At 39.2% G+C, this 25477-nt stretch overlaps 1 protein-coding gene across 2 annotated transcripts in view; it reads right to left on the bottom strand.

The window, feature by feature from the left end:
* The window catches only part of LOC131536473 (gastrula zinc finger protein XlCGF57.1-like), a 298340-nt gene extending 272863 nt beyond the window's left edge, over positions 1 to 25477 (bottom strand). Inside the window, exons 1-3 of one of the 2 annotated variants that reach the window (XM_058769412.1) lie at positions 25365 to 25477; positions 25054 to 25169; positions 20496 to 20657 (exon numbers count right to left, since the gene is read on the bottom strand). In XM_058769412.1, the coding sequence (XP_058625395.1) occupies positions 20496 to 20657; positions 25054 to 25138 (247 nt within the window). In that variant the 5' untranslated portion in view covers positions 25139 to 25169; positions 25365 to 25477. Of the gene's footprint in view, positions 1 to 3320; positions 3773 to 20495; positions 20658 to 25053; positions 25170 to 25364 lie in introns of those variants that run through there. The other variant, XM_058769415.1, reaches the window with a different exon arrangement.

Below are 25477 nucleotides of genomic sequence, written 5' to 3'. Positions count from 1 at the left end.
TCAATACTCTAAAATATTACAAAAAAAGTGATTGTCCCACAAAACAACTATTTTATTGCTCTCCTCGGTTCGACGCATGATCAAACTTCTCCCGTGCAGACACACTTCCACATACATCACATCCCTCCCAGATAAAGAAATGCAGAATGACACACCTGCACAAAAACTGCCCACACCTCCCAACGACCAGGCGCTCTGTCTGTCTCCAGCCGACGTAAGGAAGACCCTATCTAGGATCAACCCACGCAAGGCTGCGGGTCCCGACAACATACCTGGCCATGTACTGAAAGACTGTGCTGAACAGCTGACAGATATCCTAACAGATATCTTCAACACCTCGCTGAGCCAGGCAGTCGTCCCCACATGTCTCAAATCCACAACAATCATACCGGTAACAAAGAAATCACCTGTGTCCTGTCTAAATGACTACCGTCCCATAGCACTGACTCCAATCATAATGAAGTGCTTTGAGAGGTTAGTCATGCACAACATCAAAACCAGCCTCCCCAACACACTCGATCCACTCCAGTTTGCATACCGTCCGAACCGCTCAACGGACGATGCAATCTCCTCCACCCTCCACCTGGCTCTTACCCACCTAGAAAATAAAGACTCTTATGTTAGAATGCTGTTCATTGACTTCAGCTCAGCATTCAACACAATAATCCCACAACAGCTCATCAACAAACTAAACCTGCTGGGCCTTAACAACTCCCTCTGTAATTGGATTCTGGACTTTCTAACCGGAAGACCTCAGTCAGTCCGTGTCAGCCACAACACCTCGAGCACTACCACACTGAGCAAAGGTGCCCCACAAGGCTGTGTGCTCAGCCCGCTGCTCTTCACGCTGCTGACCCACGACTGCACTGCCAAGTCCAGCTCCAACCACATCATCAAGTTTGCTGATGACACAACAGTGGTAGGCCTCATCAGCAACAATGATGAAACGCACTACAGAGAGGAAGTGGCACAGCTGGCGAAATGGTGTGGCACTAACAACCTGTCCCTCAATGTGAGAAAGACAAAGGAGGTTGTGATGGACTTCAGAGAAACTCCGGTGATCACCCCCCACTGACCATCGACAGCTCGCCTGTGGAGAGAGTCAGCAGCACTAAATTCTGGTACGGGAACTGTACCGCAGCAGACCGCAAGACCCTCCAGCGGACAGTGAACACAGCTGCAAGGATCATCGGTGCCCCTCTCCCCTCCATCCCGGACATTTTCCTCACACGATGCTCCAGCAAAGCCAACAGTATCGTGAAGGACTCCACACACCCCTCCCACAGTCTCTTCCAGCTCCTACCATCAGGAAGACGGTACCGGAGCATCAGAGCCCGCTCTGCCAGACTGCTCAACAGCTTTTTTCCCCAGGCTGTGAGAGCCCTGAACTCAAATCACCTGCCCCTCTCTGAAACCCCATACAAACCCCCTACCTCCTGAAACATGGACCACATGAAACTTATGGAACTTTTTTTTGTGCAATCGAAGTGTGCTACACACAGGTGAGTGGGCCTGTACAAACCACCTGTAGTAGCACACTCTCCTCCTCTATGCGCACTAGTCACTTTTCACACACACACTGCTGTGTGTATACAAAAGACTCAGTAATATATGTATGTTTACATGCTCATGCACTACAAATCATCCTGCACTGTTCCCCAGCCAGCTGCTGACTCACAATGTTTCTCTTCGCACATGTACAGTATTTATCTGAAGCACTCGTATAGTTTGTATTTTTTAGTTTATGTATAAGGTAAATTTTTTTTTATATATATAGTATATTTATAGTCAAAATCTATCAGTAGGATAGTTGTGTATAGGTTTATATTGTTTTACTTCATTGCTGTATGCCTGTATTTATGTAGCACCGTGGTCCTGTGAGGCATGACATTTTGTTCCACTGTATGCCCCGCATGTAGCGGAATGACAATAAAGCTCTACTTGACTTGATCAGTTACCTGATTGTGATCGATATTCACTAATAAATTATCACTATGTCAAAAAGACAGAAGCCCTCTGGTGCCCAGGGAAGAAAACAATAAGAGAAAAAGAAAAAATACGGTAGGCCTACAAAGACAGAGGTAATGTGATGTAATGAATGATGATGATCATATAAATAAACTAGCCTTTAAATGGATGAATGTTTCACCAATCATGATTACATATTCTTGTTTTTAGAGACCAGTACCTATATATCCAGCACGGGTGAATCTCTAACTGCTGCAATAGCCAAATAATAATAATTAAAAAAAAAAATCTCTCGATATTTTAAGAACAAGTCCAGAAGAATAAAGCATATTTCGTTACCTTTTGAAACTTGGAAGGGTTCAATTTGAGCAGATGATATTACCATCGCTGTCATCGTCAGAGTGCACTTCCACAGTACATCCAGCATCTGACTCATATTCACGACCAATATTTTGATCACTGGCAGCTTATTCACCACATCCACCATCAAACGACAGTGACATTTATATTTCATTGCATACAGTAATTGCTCTGCAGTAAAGCCAATCAAACCAGTTCAATTTTTGCTTGTCATTTTTTTGTGTAACACGACAACACGTTTTACACCATATTTGTGTAGTTTTTGGGGATTTATTGTATTTTTTATTTGAATTGGCTAATTTAGTAATGTTTGTATATAACTAGGCTTATTAAATTAGTCAAATTAATGTAAAATTCACTTGAAAAATTTACGTTTCTCAGTATAATTCATGGTGATGATAACATTAGAATGGGCAAGTAGAATATTGCTGCCATCTACTGGAAATAATAGACTTTCTAATTTATTTTGAAGATTAAACAGTAGCCTACTGTATGCTAGAGAAGTGTTCAAATGAATACAGTTTTGTGCAGGAATAGCAGATGCAATTATTATTGATGTTTAATTGTGTTTAATTTATAAAGTGACTTAGGTAGCACCTACATTTTTATAGTTTCACTGGAAGCAATTTAAAATAAGGTTAATTGCCAATAACTAACACTAACAAAAATAATAAATACTGTTAGAAATGTATTGTTCATTGTTAGTTCAAGTTAGCTAATATTAACTAATGTTAATGTGAGGCAAGGGGCACCAGGTAAAATCTTGCCTAGGGCAGCAAATTAGCCAGGGCCTGCCCCGCTTGAGGGTGAGTAAATTATGGGGTAATTTTCATTTTTGGGTGAACTATCCCTTTAGCCTACACTCCAGGCCAAATAAAAGCCATAATTAGGAAAATCATATGACATTCTTCAGAAATACCATTAATTTCTGTCATAACTGTACTGTGAATAAGAATCAAATAACTGAGTTCAGCTTCGAGAAAGAAACCAACCTGTTTGTTCCTCAGTATCTTCATGTTTGATGCTGAATACTTCTGAAATCCTAATGTCTGCACTCTCCTCTTTAATAAACGCCATCTTTATAATAGTGTGTCACGTGGATGTTTTTCTGTGAGTTTGAACAAGATGAGAATAATTAACAGAAGGAAAATAAATCCAAACTAAATGTTACTCATGTGTGGATGTACTTTGCTAAAAAAAAAAAAAAAAAGTTAAAAAAGGTTATATAAAGCATTACAATGTTGCATTCAGTAATAAAACATAAATTTAAGAGTTCTCATTAGAAGCATAAAATTGCCAGAACAGTTTGGAACACTTCAAATGCTCAAAACACAAACCTTTCTTCAGACAAATCACAACAGAGCAGGAGCCTGGCACAGCCTTATGATGTCATATCTCCCCTCCAAAATAAAAGTCCCGCTCACACGCTAAAATCAGAAATGTGCAGACATATTCAAATACAAATAATAAAACATGTCAGCGATGTTCAGAGTTAAATTCTTGGTGAAATACATATGGATGTTGTGCTAAAAAATAACTAGAAATGAAAGAGTTTGAACTACATCTAATATATACATATATACACACACACACACAATGTATATATATCATATACATATATGATATTTATGATTTCTTAAAATACATTCAGGGTGAAAGAAAACAACAAATAATAAAAAATAATAAATACATTTTAAAAAATAACAATGATAAAAGAGGAAGTAATAGTGGGAATAATTAAGTACATTCTCTTTACAAGAAGATAATGGAAAATTAGGAGATACTGACACAAACAAAGTATTAGGTGTACTTAAAACTGAATTCTACAAATCAATACAAAAATGAAATTTATAGCTGGAATGAAAAGGGCTTAATCAGACAAACTAAGAGTTTGCAGAGTTTGTATGTAAGCTACAAAGTGATTCCGAATTTTAGACAATGGTGTACTCGGCCAGTGAAAAGAAAGTCAATTATCAAGTTTTTCAAATTTTCACTAAGAGTGTGATGGGGGTTAGGAAATTTCCTAGTTAAGCAAAATTTGTCGTCTGTCCAGCGATGTGAGGAAAGCAATAAAATCAGCAAAATAGTGGGGGCAAAGAATAATTAGTAGGCAGGACACCAAATAGCCCAATGATAGGAGAGGGATGAATATTAAATGGGGAAATAGCTGAAAGAGAACTGAAAACAGACAACCAAAAGGAGGAGAGGGCATGTCAGGACCAAAACATGTGTATTATCTTCAGTATCATCTTCCGGCGCCGCCGTGAGTGGTATTTATTATCATTATCTTTTATCCTATGGATATGGATTTTTTGTGTTTTTGATTATCATTTATCCTATGGATATGGATTATCACACGCCGAAACTCATTTATTCAAGAAATCAACTGCTTGCACTGAAAACAAAGTCCCATGTCGGTGTGATTCCCGATTTACGTGACGAGGTGAAGAAGCCGTATCATGGCTGCAGAGCTGGCGCTAAGCTAAAGGTTAAGCAGCTAAGGAAGAAATGGTGATACAAGCCTACGGTACCTTCTGTGATTAAGGGGAATGTGAACTCACTGCCGAACAAGATCGACGATCTGGCTGCACTGGTGAAAAATGTCAAGATCTACAGAGAGTGCCGTTCTGTGAAACATGGCTCACGACTAGCATCCCAGATGCTAACGTGGAGCTACCCAGCTTCAGCACACTCAGGGCGGATAGAGACACTAAAGCTTACGGGAAGCGTAGAGGAGGAGGACCCGCTATATACGTGAGCACAAGGTGGTGTAATCATGGGCATGTGAGCATCAAAATATCCAGCTACTACAGAGACATTGAAATTCTGGCCATAAGCGTGCTTCCCTATTACAACCCGAATACTGGAAATGTTGGGAAGTTTTTTTAAAAATTTGAATAAAATGAAAACTAAAAGACTTTCAAATCACATGAGCCAATATTTTATTCACAATAGAACATAGAGAACAGAACAAATGTTTAAACTGAGAAATTTTACACTTTTATCCACTGAATGAGCTCATTTCAAATTTGATTCCTGCTACAGGTCTCAAAAAAATTGGCACGGGGGCAACAAAGAGCTGAAAATTTTGAAAAGATTCAGCTGGGAGAACATCTAGCAACTAATTAAGTTAATTGACATCAGATCTGTAACATGATTAACTATAAAGGGATGTCTTAGAGAGGCAGAGTCTCTCAGAAGTAAAGATGGGTAGATGCTTTCCAATCTGTGAAAGATTGTGGAATATTTTAACCCCTTAACTGTCACCGTCCCCCCTGTGGGACACCTACGTTTACTTCACTATTTTACAATTAAATCCTAATCTAATCATGAAAGGTCTAAGACTCCTAAATAGGTATTTTACCACTTTTTTTGTTAAAAAATTATGTCAAGAGTGGACCTGAAAAATCTACATCATAACAGGAGTTCTGACCTTTGTCACAGAAAGTTTTCTTAGTTGCCTTTTTCTCTATCACTTATTAGAAATCATAATAAATTATATATCAGTTGAAAACTTAAAATCTCAAAATTCATCCTTTGAAACCCATTTTAAAATCAGACATTGCATTACCATGGAAATGGTACATCAAAATCATGTTACAAAATGTTTTCATTCATGAATTATAAACATTTAAGTTTGGATAGTGCACTATAATGTCTGTGTTCAAAACTGTGAGTGACAGTTAAGGGGTTAAAAACAATGTTCCTCAACATCAAATTGCAAAGGCTTTGTAAATCTCATCATCCACAGTGCATAACATCATCAAAAGATTCAGAGAACCTGGAGAAATCTCTGTGCGTAAGGGACAAGGCCTTCCTTACCTTCTAGAAACCACTGACGGTAAACACAATCTGCCGTGCCATCTAACCCTAACCCAATCAAACAAATAAGACAAAATATTATACTTGGTCATTTATTTAGTTAGAAAAATTATCCAAAATGACATATTTGTGAGTGGCAAAAGCATGTGAAGCTCTAGGATTAGCAGTTAATTTGAAGATGAATTTGGCTCTGCCTGCTCTGTTTTCAGTCAATGGGATGACATTCAGGTGTCAGTGTGTGAGCCCTGTTTTATTTAAAGAACAGGGATCTAGCAATGTCTGACCTTCACAACATGTGTTTGAGAAAGTGTATCATGGCAAGGACAAATGAGATTTCTGAGGACCTCAGAAAAAGAGTTGTTGTTGCTCATGTTGTTGTTATAAAACCATCGCTAAAGAGTCTAGACTCCACAAATCCACAGTCAGACAGATTGTGAACAAATGGAGGAAATACAAGACAATTGCTACCCTCCCCAGGAGTGCTCGACCAACAAAGATCACTCCAAAAGCAAGACGTGTAATAGTGCGCGAGATCACAAAGGATCTCAGGGTAACTTCTAACAGGATACCCTAATCTCAGGGTAACTTCTAAAGGTCTCTCTTCTGATAATGTTCATGATGGTAACTTCTAACAGGGTACCCTAATCTCAGGATAACTTCTAAGCAACTAAAGGTCTCTCTTCTGATAATGTTAATGAGTCCACCAATAGGAAAACACTGAACAACTATGGTGTGCAAGGCAGAGTTGCGAGGAGAAAGCCACTGCTCTCCAAGAACATTGGAACATTGAAAGAACATTACTGCTCCTCTGCAGTTTGCTAAAGATTGTGTGGACAAGCCAGAGGGCTATTGGAAAAATGGTCTGTGGACAGATGAGACAAAAATAGAACTTTTGGTTTAAATAAAAAGCGTTATGTTTTGAGAAAGAAAAAAACTGCATTCCAGCATAAGAACTTTATCCCTTCTGTGAAACATGGTGGTGGTCGTATCATGGTTAGGGCCTGTTTTGCTGCATCTGGGCCAGGACGAATTGCCATCATTGATAGAACAATGAATTCTGATTTATACCAGTGAATTCTAAAGGTAAAGGTCAGGACATCTGTCCGTGAACTGAATGTCCAGAGAAAGTGAGTCATGAGGCAAGACAACGACCCCAAACACACGTTCTTCTACCAAAGAATGGTTAAAGAAGAACAAAGTTAATGTTTTGGAATGGCTGAGTCAAAGTCAAGACCTTAATCCAACTGAAATGTTGTGGAAGGACAATATGGAAGTGGATATGAGGAAACCCACCAACATCACAGAGTTAAGCCAGGGATACTCAAATCTGGCTCGCGAGATCCACTTTCCTGCAGATTTTAGCTCTAACCCTAATCAAACACACCTGAGCATGCTAATCAGTGTCTTCTGGATCATTAGGAAATCACAGGTAGGTGAGTTTGATCAGGGTTGGAGCTAAACTCTGCAGGAAAGTGGATCTCGTGAGCCAGATTTGAGTATCACTGGTTTACGCTGTTCTGTACTGAGAAATGGGTCATTGTGCAGGACTGATCATTAGTGATGTTATGTTCTATGCTGAGGCTTTGGAGCGTGTGTCGAGAAATCCCGGAAGCTTTCAATGAAGTGCATATTGAGGCTTGTATCGCTTTGAAGCAATGATGTTATTGATGACGTCTGAAGCTTCGTTTCCGCCTGACTGGTTATAAACCCATGGGATCCCCTCAAAATGTGTGGTTGTGATAGAGGTGAGTTTTGGTTATTTGTTAGTTTTGCTTGTTGTTTCTATGGAGCCAGCAAAACAAAGAGAAAGACTTCCCCTGTATGGGAATACTTCGATCAGATTTCTTCTAACAAGGTAGGCATACATACATACGTATATACATACTACATTATTACCAATGCATTGTATTTGTAAGAAAAATAATAATAATAAGAATAATAATAAAAAATAAAAAAAACATTCAATTTCATAATTTTTTACTAGGATTTATTCAGAGGTGAAGTGTATGATGTGCTCTAAGGAACTGGAGTACAATAATAACTCATCTATGCTAAGGCATTACCGTTCCTTGCATGAGAACAAGGGGGAAATGGAGGTGGGCCCAGCCAAGGTGTGTCATTACAAATATTATAATAATATACCATTGAAATGTTTCCATCCTGGTTTTTGTAAATCATGCAAATGAGAGAAAAGTAAAAAAATACTTTATTTACACAGCTTCTCTTTTTTTCTAGCTACCAGAAAACAAGAGCTGGATGAGGCCCTGGTCACAATGATTGTGAAGGACACACAGCCATTTACTATTGTGGAGGATGTGGGATTTAGGGACTTTGTTCAGAAACTAGACCCGACCTATGTTCTTCCCACAAGGCAGGTGTTTATAGGTCCATGCATTAAACAAAAGAGTATTACAATATTGCACTTGGCAATTAAGCACTGCTTTTTCTTTCCTTTAGGCTGTAAAGGCCATGGTAGAGGCAAAATATGCCAGGTCCAAGGAGAAGGCCAAAGCTTAAGTGAAGAAGGTGACTGCAGTGAGCCTGACGTCTGACATGTGGATGTCCGTCAACATGGATGCCTACCTGGCAGTAACTTGCCACTTTGTGGACAACAACACCTGTCAATTCAGTTTTGTTAGGAGTACTAAAATGTCCCCAGGCACACACTGCTGAAAATTTAGCTCATGTGAAAGCTTCCCTCATGGAGGAATGGGTGATAACCAACAATGTCACATGCCTGGTTACAGATGGTGCTGCTAATATGATAGCCTGTGGCAGGGAACTGAGGCTCCGTCACACAATTTGCATTGCACAAACTCTTAACCTGATAGTTAAAAAGGCTCTTGACCAGACCCCTGTGCTCGCTGACATTTGGGCCAAGGCGAGGAAGCTCGTGGGATACTTCAGAAGCAGCACCACTGCTAAGGTGTGTTCTTTGACTCTAGTACGATTTCTGCTTTAATCTGCTTGTGTTACTACTGCTGTGACAATTAAATTAATTGCAACTCTTTTTTAAAGGAAAAGCTTGAAGCTGCTTCAGGAGGTGGAGACCCACTGGAACAGCACCTTTCAAATGCCAGTGGGAGCAGCTTTAGCCAGTCTGGCCACTGAGATACCGTACTGAGCTCTGATAAATTCACCTCTGTGAGTGCATGCCTTTCATTGCTTTCTGGCTTTACTGATACAACTGTGGAACTGTCCGAAGAAAAGAAGGTTTCTGGGTCTAAGGTATTGCCACTGCTTAAAATGCAAGATGAAAATCTGCAGGAAGAGATGACAAATATGGCATCTCCAGTGGCAAGACAAATGGGAGAGCATCTGAAAAGACCGTTAAGGGAGAAGCTTAACACATTGCAATCTATAGGGCTTTTCACACTTGAAATTGTTAACCCTGGATCATCCTAAACCCCGAATATGCGGAATCCTGGGTTATCTGTAATCACGTTTCACACTGCTCATACTATGCCTGGGGTTAACTGTTAACCCTGGGTATTCATTAACAGACGTTTCAAACTGTACATTCCTAAACCCCGGTTAATGTTCTTATTTGCATATTTGCGATGTCACTGTCTCTGATTGGACGAACAGCAGGCAACCTGTTTACACGGCTTTTCCCGGGTCTTGTCAGTTATTAAAAACGTTGCCACTTATGTCTTTAGATCAGCGAAGATTAAGGAACAGCTGATCAGCTGTACAGGCAGGGATAGCCATTTTTAAATAAATTTAGTAGCAGAGCTACTGCAAGCGATTTAGTGGTGGAAATCCATTTATCTATTGCTGAAACTTTTGTGTCTTCATGAAGAGCGCAGGTCATGGTTGCTTAGCAATGGCAGACGCCATGGGAGCGCCAGCTACAGCGCTTTGGAAAGAAAGAGAAAGCGGCACGCTTAGCGTTTTAAACACGTTTTTAGGCGCGAAATGTGAACGGCCTCATGACACACAAAGGCAAGAAAACAAAGACAAAAGTAAAAAAGAAAGAAAACAAGGAGCAAAGTATGTGAATATTTCTTTGAATTTCTTGATAACCCGGGGTTAAGCACAGTGTGAAAAGCTCTTATGTCACTTGCAACAATGCTGGACCATAGGTGCTGCCATATTTAGCTCTGCAGCTCAACCATCAGCATCACAGCCATCAACATCACAGGGGGCTGAACTTGTAACCCCAGGTAATTTAGTTTTTGGTTTTGAGGTCATTTTGGATTAATTACTGTACTCATTAACAAGGTCTATGTATACTTCTTAGGTAACAAACTGTGGCGTCATCTGGATTACAGTGTGAGTCAAGAGGAAGGCACAACGTTACAGCAGACGCTACTGTGGAAGTCCAGCGGTACCTTGCAGAACCAAATATTGGGTGATCGGTGGACCCCCATCAGTACTGGGAGAGACAGAAGCTTATATATCTTTATTCTGTATAGGCTTGCTGTCAAGTATTTATGTACCCTGGCTTCATCCCGGTGTTTTCAAAGGCAGGAGAAGTTGTGTAAAAAAAAAAAAAACAAATAGTTAAGAAATTAATGTTTCTAAATAAAGATGTCTGAAGTATACACTCTTCATCATTTTCCTTGATACACAAGCAAATTCACAAGTACATTCACTGCCCTCTGCCCATTTAAACCCAGCCAATTTCCAGTTTTAGAATAATAATATTATTATTCTAATAACATTATCCCCGACTTACACAGACTTGATTTACACACATTTGATAGCCCCATTCTTTTCAAGACAATAAGTTCATTACACAGTTATTTAATACAATAATTATACACCACCAGAAAACATACATTATATTCATATAAATAGATTAGTCTATGTGGAAATTGATTTTTTCTTCACTGTTATTTCTAAGCCTTAACTGGTGCAAAATACGGTGTATCACAGATCACATCAGGTCACCTGTAATGTATCCACTTGTTTTACACTCTTTGGCAACCGAATGATATTGTGAGCAAATGAAGCCTCGAGAAATGAACCCTTTTGTAAACCACTTGGCTGAAAAGCTTCAATGCTTCATGAGGATTCATCTCGCCACCACTACTGATCATGTCACGAATCTGGTCTATGAACTTCCGTTCACTCACCACCAGAGGTCACTCACTCACCACACTGAATCTTGCACTACACTACTGTTGCTTTATTACGGACTACAGACTGTGCTTTATTGACTGTTGGTTCAGCGTTCACTGTGGGTATCGCGGAGGAACGCGACACCGCACTCAATTGTGTGATCGCAGCCACGCTAGAGCACGCTCACAAAATGGCGGCCACAACAACAACACCCTGTCATGTTATTGCTGCCAGTCCTGAGCCAAGTCAAGCCACAGTTAATCTTAAAGAGCCAAATCAAGTCACCGCTGATCTTCACGAATCAAGCCAAGTCACAGCTGATCTTCATGAGTCAGGCCAAGTCGCAGTTGATATCCCCAAACCCATTTATTCTAGCCCTGCTGTTCCTGAACTGATTCCCGTCTAATGTGCTGCCCATGATGGGGCTTGCTTTTTGGTGTGTTTGGGCTGCGTACACCACCACACAAACTTTAAAAATGGCAGCGCCCACTATGATGTCTCCAGAGGTGGCGACTGATGCTGCGGAACCTCCTGGTGAAGTGGCACACGCTCCCGAGTTCTCCGAGGCGACACCCGCTGCAGTTTCTCCAGAGGTGGTGGCTGATGCTGCAGAACCTCTTGAAGCGGTGGTGCTCTCTTCAGTTCCTTGCATGGTGGTGGCGCCCAGTAATGCACTCGCAGCCTGTCATGTCCCGGTCGAAGGTACCATTGCTAAACTCTCTGCATTTGTTGAACTTCCGGACGGTACTATCCATCTGTGAATTCTCGCCCTGTCCTGTCACGGCTAAGGAGGCCGTCTGTGAACTCTCGCCCTACTGTAGTTGGTGCACTGAAGGGCTGTGTAATATTAAGACATTAGTTTTGTTTAAAAATTCACAGTTGTCATGCACAGTGTCTCCTCCTCTTCAATGAGGTGATTGAAAACGGAAAAAAAAAAAAACAGCCAGAAACCTTGGAGTTGTGATTGATGATAAGCTGACTTTTTCAGACCACATTGCTAAAACTGCCCGGTCATGCAGATTTGCATTGTACAATATTAAGAAGATCAGGCCCTTTCTCTCGGAACATTCAACACAACTCCTTGTTCAAGCTCTTGTTCTGTCCAGACTTGACTATTGCAATGCTCTCTTGGCAGGTCTTCCAGCCAATTCCATCAAACCTCTACAATTAATCCAAAATTCCGCTGCAAGATTAATCTTTAATGAGCCAAAAAGAATGCACGTCACGCCTCTGTTCATCAATTTGCACTGGCTACCAATAGCTGCTCGCATTAAATTCAAGGCATTAATGTTTGCCTACAAAACCACCACTGGCTCTGCACCCCTTTAGCTAAATTCAGTACTTCACACTTATGTGCCTCTAGAAGCTTGCGTTCTGCAAGTGAACGACGCATTATTGTGCCATCCCAAAGAGGCACTAAATCACTTTCACTGACTTTTAAATTAACATCTGGTGGAATGACCTGCCCAACTCAATCTGAGCAGCTGAGTTAAAAACACATATCTTCCATCTTTATTTGACCCTCTAACACTAGCACTCTCTATTCTAATTCTATTTTATTTTATTCATCTGTCTTCTTTTTATAAAAAAAAAAATACACATTTGACCCTCCATCAATTGCATATTTATTCTCTAACTGCTTTTCTTGTAAAACTAACACTAGGTTTCTTTTTTCTATATTCTATCTATTCGTTTTATTAAAAAAAAATTTTTTTTTTTAAATGTTATGTGTACTGCGTTAGGCTAACCAAGACTTGTAATAGCTCTTGCATGTTGTTGCTCTTTTGTTGGTTTTGATAGCTTCTAATGTCCTCATCTGTAAGTCGCTTTGGATAAAAGCGTCTGCTAAATGACTAAATGTAAATGTAAATGATTGACTCCAACAATCTAGCACAGCGTCTTGTCCCCCTCCATTGAGGTGGTTTGCTGTTACAGTCTAGTCCATTATACTGGTTGAGGTATGAGTATTTTATATTAAGAGGGTTATTTAATAATTGTTGTTATGGTACAATAACTATTTTTATGTACTTTGTTTTTGTATGAGTAGTTTTGTATGACTGTTTTGGTTACATTCTTGGCGTAGTGGGCAGGATCATTTCTCTGTAAAGAAACCAGAGTGCAACTGGATTTGTTTCTTTCGGTTTTTTGTATTTTTACTTATTTATTTTTGGTGGGAAGGGAAACAGTGGGAAACTTTTTACTATGGAAGAACAGCTTAAGAGTTTTGACTGAATTGGTACAACAATTGCAGGCAGATAATCGGCAGCCTTGGGAAGAACTCCAGAATAGGCCGGTCAATGTTGGGACTAATGAAGTAGAAACTGTCATTCCCAGTGAAAGTGGAAATACACTTCCTCCTACAGTATCGTTGGGTGGGGTTGCAGGCTCTCCACTACATGTCAGCTGTGAAATTCTTCGGTGAAGGTGTCTTCCTGCATGAGCTTCTATGCTTGTTATGAGTTGAGAGCAATGGTACGATTCGTGCGGCACAACGATCCGTTTCGTGCACTGAGGTTTTTCTCTGACGCCGCGCTGGCTAGTCATGGGAGGTGGTGGAAGTGTTTACACTCGGCGTTAAAGGAGGACAGCGCTGCTGTTTTCTCTTCTGTCGTTTTGTTTTCTTTGGTGTTCTTGTTTTTTTGTTTCTTTTTTCTGATAAGCCCTCCTGTTGTCCGGCTAAATATTTGCCGTATATCTGTCTGCTGATGATTACTGATAGCTGAATGTATCAGTGGTTCTGAGTTGCCCCACTACGGCCAAGGCCTGATTCGTCGGGCTTCCGGTTGTTTGCATCTGGGACTTTGCCTGTGCTGTGAAGAGTGTTTTCTGGCAGCTCTTGGAGAACTCTGACTTCGAGGTGCTACCATTTCAGGGAGCAATCAGATTGCCAATTCGATTCAGTGTGTTCTGGCTTATTTTTTTATTTAATTTAAATATAATATTGTGTTATCTTGCTGTTCTATATATTTTGTTTTAGTTTGTTTGATGTAACTACAACATTGTGATACTTTGTTTCTTTATACCTATTGCTTTTTTTTTTTTTGGTTTAAGTTGGTGGATGTATTTCTACTGTGTTATTGAATGCAATAGGTTTTCTTTGTGTTTATTCTGAGCACTGTTGGGCCCCGAGGCTGGGAGGCTAGCTGGTTGTGAATACTGGTGGTGGTATAATCGTGTGGAGTGCAGTGCTGTTTGGATTCACGTTTCACTCTGTGTGAGTGTGTGCGTGGGATGCACTAGTGTACAGATAGGATCTTCACTTCAGCCAGCCTGCCTTTGCCGCTGGAAAGCCTGTGCCTGTTTATTTGTTTGTTTTCCTTTTTGAGTATGCTTAAATTGTTTCTTTATCTGGTGTAGTACACAAAGCGGCCATTTGTGATATATGGTGTTTAATTGTGATCCGACACTTGACATTGATACCATTGAGTGTTTTAATTATTTATTGTGACAATTTGAATAAAGTGTTTGTACATGTCTCTTTTGGTTTTACTTAACCTACGAACATGGGTCCCTTATTTGGGTGGTTATTTCCCTGGGTCTTTACGTGGCGTAGTCGGTTTTTGGTTTAGGGGTGTTCTGACTCAGTTATACTTTATTTCTCCTCCCCCTCCCCTCAGCTCTGCCACATATGGGAATACTAGGAAATAGCAATTTGGTGGTGCAGTGGCTTCACTTTTATAACGTCATGAGCAATCCAGTTCTCTATTATAGATCAGTGCTGTAAACTTATAATAATGGATTACTATGGTCACATGGACTTAACAGACACACGCACATCACAGTAATAAAGTCCTCAAGACACATCAGATTTTCTCTAACCAAACTCAAGATCAAAAATAAAATTTGATTAATCGCACAGCCCTAAAGTGCAAGAGAGATCTCGCTTCTGGATTGCGAATAATGAAAACACATCACTGACAAATGTCTTGATTTTATTGCATATAGAAACGGTTCACGAGAAACAATTAGCTTGATAACTTTTGTGTAGCAATAATATATTGTCAGTTTTTTTCCAGTACTGAAAGCAGAACAGATAGTGTCAGAGCTTAACAATACTACGGTCTTTCATAATTCAGCCGGTTTAATGCCAGATACAAAGAGAAACAAAGAAGGATTAATAACAAAGCTACATGAGAGTATATCTTGCAGCTGCGTTTCCTAAATTCATCATAAGTGGAAGAATAACTAGTCATTTTAAAAACAACAGTGACGAACAAAATGTAAAATAAATCTCAGTCTTTCTTAAAAGTGTTACAGTCTCTTCTTCAGCTCCCTGAACAAGAAAGGTTTGTAAGAGTTCATGAAAGAGTAAGCAAACTGCAAGTGACACATATGCATTATAAGACAATTGAACATAATATGAAACTCATAAGAAAGCACAATGATATGATTTATATCATAAATCAAAATTATATACAAGAATACAACTTTCTGACATTGTTCTTTGGGGAGGAACTCCATCTTTGAATTGATCTGAATCTCAGTTGAATCTGCTGGTTTTGAAAATGAACTTAATTCACTGTGAAAACTTTAGACATGTCGCTTGTAATGGCTGGTTAGAACAGATTTATCCAGATGACATTCTATTGCTTGATGCAATATTGTCACATTTGGTGATGTCGAGAATCAGATCTGAAGATGATCTACTTCAGTGGTTCCCAACCTTTTTTTCACACTCAAAGCACATGTACTCTCTCACACCAGTGTGAATTTTTTTGATTGTCTTTCAAACTTTGTAGATGTGAAAAACTCTTTCCACACAAATAACATGAATGTGGCTTCTCCTCTGTATGAACTCTCAGGTGCTGCTTCAGGTGTGAAGCTCTCAAAAATGTTTTCCCGCATTGATCATGTGTGTGCAGTTTTCTCTCTAGTGTGGATGTTCATGTGTTTCTTAAGGGTTGATAACTGTGAGAAACTCTTCCCGCACTGATCACAAGTGAACGGTTTCTCTTCAGTGTGGATCCTCTGATGTGTTTTCAGATTTGCTGACTGACTGAATCTTTTGTCACAATGTGAACACTTGTACAGTTTCTCTCTAGTGTGGATATTCATGTGATCCTTAAGGCTTGATGATTGTGAGAAACTTGTTCCACACTGATCACAAGTGAACGGTTTCTCTCCAGTATGAACTCTCATATGTGATGTAAGGTTTCTTTTTAGTGTGAAACTCTTCCCGCACTGATCACATGTGTGTGGTTTCTCTCCAGTGTGGATCCTCTCATGTGGTTTCAGATGTCCTGACTGACTGAATCTCTTGTTACAGTGTGAACACTTGTAAGGTTTCTCTCCAGTGTGAATCCTCTCGTGCAGTTTTAAATGGCTCGCTGAAGTAAAAGTCTTCTCACACTCAAAGCACATGTACTCTCTCACAGCAGTGTGTATTTTCTGATGTTCTCTCAAACTTTGTAGATGTGAAAAACTCTTTCCACACAAATGACATGAATGTGGCTTCTCCTTTATATGAACTCTCAGGTGTGTCCTCACGGATGAAGCTCTCAAAAATGTTTTCCCGCATTGATCACATGTATACAGTTTCTCTCTAGTGTGGATGTTCGTGTGTTTCTTAAGGGTTGATAATTGTGAGAAACTCTTCCCGCACTGATCACAAGTGAACCATTTCTCTCCTGTATGAACTCTCATATGGTCTGTAAGGTGTCCTTTTAGTGTGAAACTCTTTCCGCACTGATCACAAGTGAACGGTTTCTCTCCAGTATGAACTCTCATATGGTCCATAAGGTTTCCTTTTACTGTGAAACTCTTCCCACACTGATCACATGTGAACGGTTTCTCTCCAGTGTGGATCCTCTCATGTGCTTTCAGGGCTCCTGACTGATTGAATCTCTTGTCACAGTGTGAACACTTGTACGGTTTCTCTCCAGTATGAACTCTCATGTGAAGCTCAAGACTATGTTTGCATGTCAAACTCTTTCCACACTGAGTGCAGGTGAAAGATTTCTTGGTTCTTGATTTCCTTAAAATGATTTGAAAATTGCTTTGACAGCGACTCAAAGGTTTTTCTCCAGTTCTGAAGTGATTTTTTCCCTCAAATTCACTCAATTCTTCATTTTCTTTAATCGATTCTGAAATAAAAGCAAAAACAGTTCCTTTATCAGTAACTCATAAAAAAGTAAAAAGACATAAAATTGAACGCTGATGTAACAGCAGATAGTAGACAATTACTACACAAAATTGATCATTTTGATGCAGTTTTATAAATACATCTAGTACATTTTATATTTAGTCATTTAGCAGATGCTTTTATCCAAAGCGATATACAAATGATGACAATAGAAGCAATCAAAACCAACAAAAGAGCAATAAAACATGTACCATGCCACCCCTAATTTTATATATATATATACTGTGTGTGTGTGTATATATATATATATATATATATATATATATATATATATATTAGTTTTGTGGTGCTAAATTAAAGCCCTGCACGGGCCTAAAATTTAGGCCCTAGCCTAGCCCGGCCCGTGTCCGACCCGAGCCTGTCTTTTTTTCCCCCTTCTCCCAAAACAGCTCATTTTTTTTTATTCGTTAAATGTAAGTTTTTGTTTTTTAAAGTGACCAAGCGGCCAGCGGCAGACAGCGAGTTGATCATAGCCTATGTTTGATCAATTTAGCTTTCTCAAATCATCATGACTTCTCTAAAATTAAAATGAATAATTATAAAACAGCTCCACAATGTTAGTTTAAATGCTTAACCTAGATAAATGTGCACTGATGCATATCCAGTAGTTTGTGCAGAGAGTGGAAGCTGAAGCGTGCTTTACAGGACACGCCAGAACAATCACTTGCATTGGGAACATTTCAAAACACGCTGTCATTTTTGCTCATAAAGGTAAGAGTAATAGGCTACGTTGTTCGGAACTGTAAGGTTCTACTTTTATTTGTGTGCACTCACAATATCAACAAAACGTGCTTTTATAAAATAAAATAAAAAAATTTAAAAAAGCAGTTTTGAGCAAGCGGAGCGCTTCTGAAAAACCCAAACACAGCATATAGCCTACTTGCCTCAATGACTTGATAAATATAGTATCTACAGAAAGCTTTGAATTGCTACTTTAAAACGAAATAATTCGAATCGAAAACAAAAACTCTTTCATTATAAAATCCCTAAAGATGCATTTCTCTCTAAAGGCGCATCCAGTGAGGAGATGGCGAGTCAGGATCATCATCAAATGCATGGCTGATCAAAAATGCAGCTTTTCCCGAAGCATTGGTAACTTTTTGTAACTCCACACTCCAACTTTTCCCTGATGCTCTGCATGGTCACCTGTATGATACTGGTCACCTGTATGCGTATATGCGTTGCGTATTGCTTAGGCGATGTATAATATTTATAATATAATCAGTATTTAATACAGTAGCCATGTGTGCTCTGCGCGTATATGGGCACAATAAAACGAGAGAAGCTAAATGAGCACGAGTCCGACCCGAACCCGATCTGTAAAAAAAAACAAAAAAGTAATTCAACTCAAATTGTGAAACTCGTGTATTAAATAAATTCAGTGCACACAGACGGAAGTAGTTTAAGTCTTTGGTTCTTTTAATTGTGATGATTTTGGCTCACATTTAACAAAAACCCACCAATTCACTATCTCAACAAATTAGAACATGGTGACATGCCAATCAGCTAATCAACTCAAAACACATGCAAAGGTTTCCTGAGCCTTCAAAATAGTCTCTCAGTTTGGTTCACTAGGCTACACAATCATGGGGAAGACTGCTGATCTGACAGTTGTCCAGAAGACAGTCATTGACACCCTTCACAAGGAGGGTAAGCCACAAACATTCATTGCCAAAGAAGCTGGCTGTTCACAGAGTGCTGTATCCAAGCATGTTAACAGAAAGTTGAGTGGAAGGAAAAAGTGTGGAAGAAAAAGATGCACAACCAACCGAGAGAATCGCAGCCTTATGAGGATTGTCAAGCAAAATCGATTCAAGAATTTGGGTGAACTTCACAAGGAATGGACAGACTGGGGTAAAGGCATCAAGAGCCACCACACACTCAAGGAATTTGGCTACAGTTGTCGTATTCCTCTTGTTAAGCCACTCCTGAACCACAGACAACGTCAGAAGCATCTTACCTGGGCTCAGGAGAAGAAGAACTGGACTGTTGCCCAGTGGTCCAAAGTCCTCTTTTCAGACGAGAGCAAGTTTTGTATTTCATTTGAAAACCAAGGTCCTAGAGTCTGGAGGAAGGGTGGAGAAGCTCATAGCCCAAGTTGCTTGAAGCCCAGTGTTAAGTTTCCACAGTTTGTGATGATTTGGGGTGCAATGTCATCTGCTGGTGTTGGTCCATTGTGGTTTTTGAAAACCAAAGTCACTGCACCCGTTTACCAAGAAATTTTGGAGCACTTCATGCTTCCTTCTGCTGACCAGCTTTTTAAAGATGCTGATTTCATTTTCCAGCAGGATTTGGCACCTGTCCACACTACCAAAAGCACCAAAAGTTGGTTAAATGACCATGGTGTTGGTGTGCTTGACTGGCCAGCAAACGCACCAGACCTGAAGCCCATAGAGAATCTATGGGATATTGTCAAGAGGAAAATGAGAAACAAGAGACCAAAAAATGCAGATGAGCTGAAGGCCACTGTCAAAGAAACCTGGGCTTCCATACCACCTCAGCAGTGCCACAAACTGATCACCTCCATGCCACGCCGAATTGAGGCAGTAATTAAAGCAAAAGGAGCCCCTACCAAGTATTGAGTTCATATACAGTAAATGAACACTTTCCAGAAGGCTAACGATTCACTAAAAATGTTTTTTTTATTGGTCTTATGAAGTATTCTAATTTGTTGAGAGTGAATTGGTGGGTTTTTGTTAAATGTGAGCCAAAATCATCACAATTAAAAGAACCAAAGACTTAAACTACTTCAGTCTGTGTGCATTGAATTTATTTAATACACGAGTTTCACGATTTGAGTTGAATTACTGAAATAAATGAACTTTTCCACGACATTCTAATTTATTGAGATGCACCTGTATATATATATAAACGCACATACATACATATACACACAGTATATACAGTGAGTCCCTGAAGCTTTCCATGAATGAGGTACCTTGATCTTCAAATTATGACTTTTAAAACATTTTAGGCACAAATCCCATGTTTCTGTAGGAAGGACGTTTAAATATGTTTAAGTTATATTATTGCAGAGCTCTAAAGATTTTTCCAATTACAACAAACAAAATCTAAATCTGCTTGAAGCGTTATAACCATCAACACTATTAATAAAGAGAGAAAAATAAACACCAACCTGTTTGTTGTTCAGTATCTTCAGTGTGTTTGATTCTGCAGGGTTCTGGATCTCTCATCTCCTCTCTGTCCTCTTTAATAAACTCAGTCTTTGCAGAGTTCTTCCTGATGATTTGATGCTCGTCTTCACTTGTAAACTGATGGGAATATTCCAGCTGAATTTCTGTGGAAGAAGCAGATTTGCCAAAATCAACAAGAAATCAAGAAGTGTTGTCTCTTTGTAAATCATTATATCACTATATTAAAAGAGTGTCGACACAGAAGTAAGAGTGTAGAGCACATCAGTTTAAAATGCTCATTTAGTAACACTGCACTCACATAAGAGCTAATTCACACATTCTATGTATTTCTGTTGTCTGTCTTTCTAAATAACAGTAAGAATGAAAAATTAAAGCATAAACAGAATCAGAACATACTTTATTGCCAAGTGTGTTCACACACACAAGGAATTTGTCTTGGTGTTAGGAGCTTCTGGTACAGAAAGTACAAACATACATAGAGTTAAGGGAATAAAACACTAATATTAAAGAGAACATACAATAAATAAAAAAATCATAAAAATCCCATAAGCCTCGTTTAGACTGTCAGCCCAAATCCGATTTTGTGCGTATCCGGATGTAATCTGATCTACACGACTGACTGTCCACACTGTGTATCGCAACTGTTCATATCCGGTTTGTGTGTCCATAAGCACCCTTTCATTTTACAGAATATGCGTTGGTTTCTATGGCAAAGCCATTGCGTTGTTATGCCAACGCTAATGTTGTCTTACAACATGACAACATGTTGCCGTCGCGCTGGATTATTATTATGGATTTCATTTTATGAGGCAGCGGCAGAAACGCAGGAAGCTGGAATGTGCGGCTTTATTCTGTGCTGCCGTCTCCACTGGTTTCAAAACTCAAAGAGGTGCGTATACTAGCAGTATATTGTCTTTTTCCGCTTGCCTTGCAGTTCGCAAAAACACAAGCTTGTTCCTGCAAAGACATTGTTTTGTACAAAAATGTCTGACGTTTTTTACGTTTAACGTGGTGTGAAAATGTGAAAAAGCTAGGCCAAATCCGATCTGGCTGTTCAGACAGAAACAGATTTGCAGAAATGCGATTTGAATAGGATTCCAAACCACAAACGAATGTAGCTTGAAACGGATTTGCAAAAATCGGATTTCATGTAGTTCGTTGCAGTTCAGACCATCTAAATATTATCTGATTTCAATTGGATTTTCACAAAAATCGGATTTGGGCTGACAGTCTGAACGAGGCTATAGACTTAATTGACCGAATGTTCAAATGAGCCAAGACTATTCAAACTCCAACTGTCAAAATTCAAACTTAAACTCCCAGAATCCCTTGAGGCTCAATCAAACTTAATCAATCACTCAAGTACTATTTCTAATCCATTTAAACTCATTCAAACCCATCTATCTAATATTTCTAATCTAGCTATCTGTCTGTCCATCTATCTATCTAGCAACACTACAGCAACTAGAAAAACCAACCTAGCAACCACATAGCAACACCCTAGTAACCGCATAGCAACACCTTAGTGACCACCCCGGGTACCCTAGCCATTGCATAGCAACACCTTAGCAACCACTCCGGGTACCCTAACAACCGCATAGCAACAACTTAGCGACCACCCAGAGTACCCTAGCAACCGCATAGCAACAACCTAGCGACCGTCTCGGGTACCCTAGCAACCGTATAGCAACACCTTAGCAAACACCCAGAGTAGCCTAGCCAACTGCCCCTGGTACCCTAGCAACCACATAGCAGCAACAACCTAGCAATCGCCCAAGACACCCTAGCAAGCGCATAGCAACACTCTAGCAACAAACCTGGGTACCTTAGCAACCACTTAGCAACACCTTAAAACCGCATAGCAACACCCACATTGACATTTTTCATGCAACATGACAACACGTTTTGCTCTATAGTTGTGTAGTTTTTGCTGATTTATTGTATTTCTAATTTGAATTGGCTAATTTAGTAATGTTTGTATATAACTGGGCTTATTAAACTAGTAAAATTAATATAAAATTCACTTTAAAGAGATCACCTTTATTTATTTACAGTGGGGAAAAAATTTATTTGATCCCCTGCTGATTTTGTACGTTTGCCCACTGACAAAGAAATGATCAGTCTATAATTTTAATGGTAGGTTTATTTTAACAGTGAGAGACAGAATAACAACAAAAAAATCCAGAAAAACGCATTTAAAAAAAGTTATAAATTGATTTGCATTTTAATGAGTGAAATAAGTATTTGACGCCTTCGCAAACCATGACTTAGTACTTTGTGGCAAAACCCTTGTTGGCAATCACAGAGCTCAGACGTTTCTTGTAGTTGGTCACCAGGTTTGCACACATCTCAGGAGGGATTTTGCCCCACTCCTCTTTGCAGATCCTCTCCAAGTCAATGCCCCCCTGTCAACAAGCTTGGCCCCCCCTTAATTTGGAATCACCACAGCAAACAATTTTGGGTGAATTGCGCAGTTTGTCCTGTAAACAATATATATATATATATATATATATATATATTTTAAAAAAAGAAAAACATCACCAGCTGCTAAATTCAAATCTGCGTTCGCTGGCTGGCACAGAGCCAGAGACACACACGTTTTAAAAGCACTGTGCATTATAACCAATCACATACGATTCTGTTGAGCTTATGAATGCAAGGACCAATCAGAGGCGTTCAGATGAGTCATCACTTAAACACGCTGTTTCGTCACCAAAGTATTTTATGGCATGACACCCATATCTGGTACTTAAGTAAAAAGACAGGCTTTTATGCGTAGTTAATAGATTACAGTATTAGGCTACTTTGCCCATCGCCCATTATAGACCAAATAACAATCTATAAAGGTGCAAAATGCATTTACTTACACATATTTGAGAATCGAGATATTTCATGATATATTTTGGGGATATATCGAATAAAAAAATTAAAACAATTTAATAAAACCCCTGCTGAAAAAAACAAACAAAACTATAGACACCATTACAAAATTAGTAATGGTTTTACTGGTTATAATGGGACTTGTATTGGTTTTAATGGAAACTGTAATGGACCCTGTTGGTTTCTACTTGTAATTGGTTGCCTTCTATTAGTGGCTTGTTAAAACCAATAAATTCTAATGGAATATGTCCCAAAAAAGTTGATGGTTCGTAATGTTTGTAATGGAAACCATTCAAATTTTTGTGATGGTTTTATTGTTTTTTTCCCCAGTAGGAACATAAGCCTGTATCAGTTATACAGTTGTATTGTGGCTGCTGTGTGTCACATGACAAGCATGAGAACCTGCCCCCCCTTTCACTCGTGCCCCCTCAAAAATGAGTGCATGATGCCCCTCACATAACAATACACAATTATTTGTCAAATAGATGAAACATGATGAAACATTCATTTTGAAATTGTTATAGATTACTTCTAGAGATGACTGAATGAATAATATTAAAGTAGGTTAAGATGAATTTTAAGATTGGCCCCTGTCTGGCCCCCCCCAGTTACTGTGGTCTAGAACCGCCCCTGCTTGGTGATGGTCTTGTAGCCCGTTCCAGCCTCGTGTAGGTCTACAATCTTGTCCCTGACATCCTTGGACAGCTCTTTGGTCTCGGCCATGGTGGGGAGTCTGGAATCTGATTGATTGATAGCTTCTGTGGACAGGTGTCTTTTATACAGGTAACAACCCGAGACTCCCTTTAAGAGAGTGCTTCTAATCTCAGCAATACAGATTGTGTCAAAGCTACTTTCCAATATCAAAATAGGAAAATAGTGTCAATAATGTAAAATGATAAGATTAAATACTCAATTTTCAGTTAAAGGCATTTCATTATTGAATTCAGTGACGTCATTTTCCAGCTCAGTTCAGTTCTAATAGTATCTGTGCAATCAATTTGACAATATCTCTGGAACTTAAGTGTCCCCAGCTAAACAAGCCAGAGGCGGCAGCGGCAAGGAACCAAAACTGTACGTTTCTCAGTATAATTTATGGTGATAACATTAGAATGGTTTAGTAGAACATTGCTGCCATCTACTGGAAATCAAACACTTTACAAATTTATTTTGAAGATTAAACAGTAGTTTATTGTATGCTAGAGAAGCGTTCAAATGAATAGAGTTTTGTGCAGGAATGCCAGATGTAATTATTGATGTTTAATTTATAAAGTGACTTAGGCAGCACCTACATTTTTATAGTTTCACTGGAAACAATTTAAAATCAGGTTAACTGTCTAAATACTGTTACAAATGTATTGTTCATTGTTAGTTCAAGTTAGCTAATATTAACTAATGTTAATGTGAGGCAAGGGGCACGAGGTAAAATCTTGCCTAGGGCAGCAAATTAGCCAGGGCCTGCCCCGCTTGAGGGTGAGTAAATTATGGGGTAATTTTAATTTTTTTTGGGTGAACTATCCCTTTAGCCTACACTCCAGGCCAAATAAAAGCCATAATTAGGAAAATCATATGACATTCTTCAGAAATATCATTCATTTCTGTTATAGCTGTATTGTGAATAAGAATCAAATGACTGAGTTCAGCTTTGAGAAAGAAACCAACCTGTTTGTTCCTCAGTATCTTCATGTTTGATGCTGAATACTTCTGAAATCCTAATGTCTGCACTCTCCTCTTTAATAAACGCCATCTTTATAATAGTGTGTCACGTGGATGTTTTTCTGTGAGTTTGAACAAGATGAGAATAATTAACAGAAGGAAAATAAATCCAAACTAAATGTTACTCAAAGTTCAAAAATGTTATACAAAGCATTACAATGTTGCATTCAGTAATAAAACATTAATTTAAGAGTTCTCATTAAAAGCATAAAATTGCCAGAACAGTTTGGAACACTTCAAATGCTCAAAACACAAACCTTTCTTCAGACAAATCACAACAGAGCAGGAGTGAGCTTCTTATTCTTCTTTTTTAACGCATCCATCTGATTGGTGCATTACCGCCCCCTTCTGTTCCGGAGTGTGGATCAGA

Source organism: Onychostoma macrolepis, chromosome 03 (genome assembly GCF_012432095.1).
Source record: "Onychostoma macrolepis isolate SWU-2019 chromosome 03, ASM1243209v1, whole genome shotgun sequence".
NCBI lineage: Eukaryota > Metazoa > Chordata > Actinopteri > Cypriniformes > Cyprinidae > Onychostoma > Onychostoma macrolepis.
The sequence above is the reverse complement of the archived record's forward strand: the minus strand, read 5'-3'. Positions and strand labels throughout refer to the sequence as shown.